Source organism: Scaptodrosophila lebanonensis, unplaced genomic scaffold, assembly GCF_003285725.1.
Source record: "Scaptodrosophila lebanonensis strain 11010-0011.00,11010-0021.00 unplaced genomic scaffold, SlebRS2 tig00000096-arrow-pilon, whole genome shotgun sequence".
In the NCBI taxonomy this organism is placed as follows: domain Eukaryota; kingdom Metazoa; phylum Arthropoda; class Insecta; order Diptera; family Drosophilidae; genus Scaptodrosophila; species Scaptodrosophila lebanonensis.
Genome location: NW_022060567.1, coordinates 3,449,107 through 3,454,215, shown reverse-complemented (window position 1 = coordinate 3,454,215; position 5,109 = coordinate 3,449,107). Strand labels below are relative to the sequence as shown.

The following is a 5,109-nucleotide window of genomic DNA, read 5'->3' as shown; positions in this document are numbered from 1 at the left end:
CATCATAATCGTGTCTATGCGTGTTTATGTACTTGTACATACATATGTATGCATGTATTCAGCACAGTTGAACCAAAGCAGCAACAACAACAACAGCTTAGGGGAACCTGGATACCAACTTTGGTAATTCTACATAGCTCTTATAACTTCTGAGATCCTTGCGTTCATCCAGACGGACAGACGGACAGACAGACGGACATGGCTATATCGACTGACTGTGTCATACATTCGCTCTCGTGCGGGCTATAAAAAATCCAAATCCCACCTAGCATTACCTATTAATGCAACCTAATTAATTAATCAGCCAAATGAATGAATGATATTAATACATAACCACAAATTTCATTAAATAGCCACGTTTTTATTTATTTTATAAATTTACATTTTGAAAACTTAAAATATTTAACTTTTGTATTTTTTTTTTTACATAATTTGAGTTTTAAAATTTTTTCTTAATGTAAATTTAAAGTTTAAAATATTTGCGTGGCGATCACGATTGTAGGTCACTGTACGTCCAGTGACGCAAAGTCTGTTCCGCATTGGAGTCAGCATTTGCGTCACTGGAACGTGCTGCCACCTCCTTATCTATTGACTGCCTCTCCCGCATCAGCGAACGGGTGCTCGGCGAGGGACTGGAGCCGCGATTGAACAACTTATGACGCAACCGTTTTCCCGCCTCCAACTGTGACATCTTCCTGAGTGTTATGTAGTCCTTGTTGAGCATGCGACACAGTTCGATGAAGGTGCACAATTGTGGAGACTTGAGCCGCTTGGCCAGATTGTAGGCAGCATTAAGAACCTCTGTCTGGCGCTCGTATTTGTGCAGCACGGCATGGGATTTGGCCAGCAACATGGTGCACAAGAATTCCCAAATGACGCTGTTGCATCTACGCGCTTCCTCGATCGCCCTTTTCGCAAAGGATAGCGACTGCATAAAATGATTCTGCAGCAAGTGCCGTTCGGACAACTCATGGAGTAGATAGGCGCGCTCGATGTGATGATTGGCGAAGGACAAGCGTTGCTCCAACTGAGCGATGAATCGTCTGGAGATCAAGAATATTGAGATATAAAATGCGAGTAACAAAAAAAAAAGACAACTCTATAAAACAAAATCCGGTTCAATTACTCACTTGTGCATTTTCTGCTCCGGCTTGCCACCATCTCCTTCGTCGTATGTAGCACGATTGCCAAAAACAAACTCCTGGAACTCGGCAGGCTTCAATATGTGCATGTTTAGCAACTGGCACAGGGCGTTCTTGTTATAGGGCGTTACTTTTTTTGTAGGCAGGCGGTATTCCTGGCACAAGCTCAGCGCCAAGTTGTTGTACACCTCGTTTACAAATTCAAACTTCCAGGGCAAGACACGACCTGTTTTTAGCACAACGTATTCCCCCATCAAATCACGCACGAAGTCGCGGAGGCGCTGAAGGACGGAATTAAGTGGAATGTAACTTTTAAATGTAAATCTTCGATATTTGGGGATATCAAGGCTCTATTAGGGCGTGGCACGAATCGATAAATAACTAGGATTATCAAATGCTTTAACACTGCAGAACAAAAACAAACTTGTTAGAAGTTGAGGAGAAAAATATCAGAATAATACGAAGTAATATAGTAAATATATATTTTTTTATTTACTTGTAAACTTTATCCTTGCGTTACCAGTATTAGATTACTTTAAAGCTATTACGGTAGTCATTACAGATTTATTTCTAATTTCATTTAATTACAAATTTAATTTGGTGTTTTTTGACATTAAACATTTGAATTTTTTAATTTTTTACTTTTCTTAATTTTTGTTCCTTTCTTTTCTTATTTTATAATATTTGTTTACATTTTTTAATGTGTGTGTGTCTTATTCTAACTGTACATCTACATTATTTCTTAACAACGCTTACCGCTACTTCCTGTGCTTAATAAAATTATTTTAGCAACTACTTGTAATTGTTTTTTGTATAATGTGCCTAATAAATACGCTTTTTGCTGCTGTTTTCATTCTATGTTTGATGCCAATAATCGTTTCAAACATCAAAATATATTATTTAGATAATTAATTTAGAGATAAGCGTTTTGGTTGCTATCCCGATCATTTAAAAAAATAAATAGGCACATCTAACTTAAATTTGCAAATTCTCAGTGTTCTAATCCGTTTTTATCCAAATAAAATATCCTCCTCCCCCCCCCCCCCCCCAACTATATATAACAAACCATTACTTTGTACATTCTTCTCTTAAATAATTCAGACTATTCTGGAGTGGAGAACAGTTATGAGTCATCGAACTCCAACGATTACTTAAACTGTCAAATTTATTTCACAACTCTTCAGTCTTCCAACAGAATCCTATGTATATAATTCTTTTTCTCGATAAGGATGGTATATGGAGTTGCTGAGCAGATATAATTACCTTCACTTTGTATCATCTCTGTTAATAAATAATCTGCATTCATACAAATTCAGTGAACTACGACTAATTGGCTACAATTTTCCTGATTGGCAAAGGAAGATGAAAACTTTAAAGATTCAAGGCGATGTCTTCTCCATTGCATTCAGTAAAGCTTTTAGCTTTTAACTCTGTGAAGCACGATCTTCTCCTATCTAAACGTTATCATATATGGTTTTCGAAGCTACTTTTTCGTATTACCTTATCGTTTATTGTATAAATTCATAGAAGGTGTTATAAAACTCCCTAGGAAATGTAAAGGTAATTGTCTTCGAATGTAGTACCCAAAAATGTTGATCACATCACATTGCTTATTTGTCGTTATGTGAAGGTTCAACGTATTATATTACTAGTTTCCATTAATATTATCTGGGTCCATGCTCTGCCAGCATATGTTGTTAACACGAGTCAAGTCTATGAAATAGTATCACCAACTGCCAAAAGATATTACAAGTATATACATACATATATACATTTGTGGTTCATTTATTTACTTTACATAAACTAGAGAAATTCAGTATTCATAGCTGTTAAAAACAATTTGTACAGTTTTTATTCTCAAACCAGTCAATTACTGGAAAACTGATTGCCATTCGTCTCTGGCAGACATAAGATTCTATGTCAGCACAAAAACAAATACTCGTATAGACTAGGGACTACTTGGAGCCTTCGCATACCAAGTTGGTTAATGTACGCTCAGCCGTTTCCGAAATCCAGGCGTTCATTCAGACAGATGGACAGACAGACGGACATATCTAGATGTTTACCTCTGCTTGTTACATACTTTGTACAAGTACAAACCTAATATACCCTTTCTACCTAGGCCAGTTATGAATTTTTAGAAATGTTTGGATATTATTCTCATGTTTGGACCCGCAACTCACCTTTGACTCGCCGCGTACACGAAGGGATCGTATGGTGCGCAATATGCTAAGCAGATTGCGACGCGTCTGATACTGCACCCGGAAGAGATTTGCCTCCTTGAACTGGGTCATCAATTTGGGATCACGCTGCTGCTGGTAAACCTCGTTGTACATGGGGCTCCGACGATGCAGCATACTGGTTAGCTGTCGGACGCGTTCATACGAACGATTAAGCGATTCAGCACGCTTCGTATATTTCGGCGTGCATTGGTCCAGAAATAGCACTGGACTCTTCCGCAGAGCATTCATAAAGATAATATCAACCCAGGCGCGATCCAGATACTTCTGATAGAAGATTTTACTCATTCGTCGACGACGTGCCCCCTCCAGTGGCGAGAAAGTTATTTCCTATAGAAACGAAACCTGTAGCATGCCCAGTATATATGTAATACTAACAAGAAATTGGTCTAACAAAGTTGGCAATCCGATGTACTGCATAGCTAGCATTCCTAGGCATGAAGCTAAAGGGTTTCAAAACATGTTCATAGCAATTATAAGTAGATAGCCGTGAAATATCAGAATAGCCCTATTTTGAGTTAAAAAATTTTTGGTTTTTGGAAGTGAAACTTTTTATGTAAGGGTCTTGAATGCTGGATCGGCAACCTTTTCTGTAACGAAAACAAGACACAACCAAGTAGCCCAACTGGAGAAATTGAAAATAATAATGCAAACAAAAGAGTAGCCATTTCTTGTGCTTTTCGGGTTTCCAGGAATAATTTTAATCCGAAATAATAGTGCGTTGTCTGAGGCTCTTAAAAGCTGGGTTTTATAGCTATTTTTAGCGGTGTTTCGAGCCATTTTCTAAAGGCTTTTCTACCTATTTTTAGTGGGTTTTCCAGACATTTCTGGCGGATCTCTAATGGATTTTCTACGCTCTCTAGAGCTACTTTTAATTGTTCTTCTTTTCATTTTCTATCGTGTTTCTAGCTACCCATAAATGTTTTTAAAGCCATTTTCTAGCGGTTTTCTAGCACTAAGAAATTAACTCAAACTAAATCATTCCAATATAAGTTGCACTTCTATCGCGTGTCGCCCTGTTACATCATTTCTTCTTATACTTTGCTGTCTCATTTTTGCAGACCAGCACTACGTTAGCTCACCTCCTTGTCTACCACACTTTGCACATCACATTCGCCCTCCTCCTTTAGGATCTTCCAATGGGGTCGATCATCGACTATCTTCGATTTGGGCAAATTATACGTGTTATTGCCAAAGACGCTTTTGAGGAAGAACGGACCTAGAGCCGGGCCCAAATTGTCCCGGAAATTTTCGTTCACAATGGCCAACCGCTTTTTGAAGGGTTCCATGGAGCTGCCAATATGCTTAACCACATTGTCGTGCAGCATCATTTTGTTGTCCTCGAAACGATTCATTGTATACATCACATCGGCCAGCTCCAGGTTCAGTTCAGTCTCACGGACGCCGGGCATTGCGGCAGCCCGTTCAATGTCCAGCAGCGCATCCTCACCGCGCGCCACCGTTCGATGGAATTTGCTACGCAGGTAGAGTGTCCGATAGTCGCCAGAGTCGCGCGAATCGATGCAGCTGTTGAAATACTTCTGCGCCTGCGCATTCATCCTCAGACGTGAGAAGTATTGCCCCCAGCTGCGATAGATGATGCGCTGCTGCTCTGGCGGCCAGTCGAAATTTTGCCATGGCATTTTTCCCGGTTGTACACCCGACATATTTGGTCAAATTTTTATGATCACGTATATCCAGAGAGCGCTAAAAACTTAAAACCAAGA

General features: G+C 39.3%; 1 protein-coding gene across 1 annotated transcript; it reads right to left on the bottom strand.

Annotated features, from left to right (window-relative positions):
* Window positions 1-422: 422 nt before the first annotated feature.
* Window positions 423-5,109, bottom strand: LOC115627604. The gene is made up of 4 exons (XM_030523326.1): window positions 4,465-5,109; window positions 3,326-3,712; window positions 1,131-1,423; window positions 423-1,043 (listed from the first exon to the last, which is right to left on the bottom strand). Exons 1-4 carry the CDS (start codon window positions 5,047-5,049, stop codon window positions 491-493), a joined length of 1,818 nt encoding a protein of 605 aa, XP_030379186.1. The 5' UTR covers window positions 5,050-5,109; the 3' UTR covers window positions 423-490.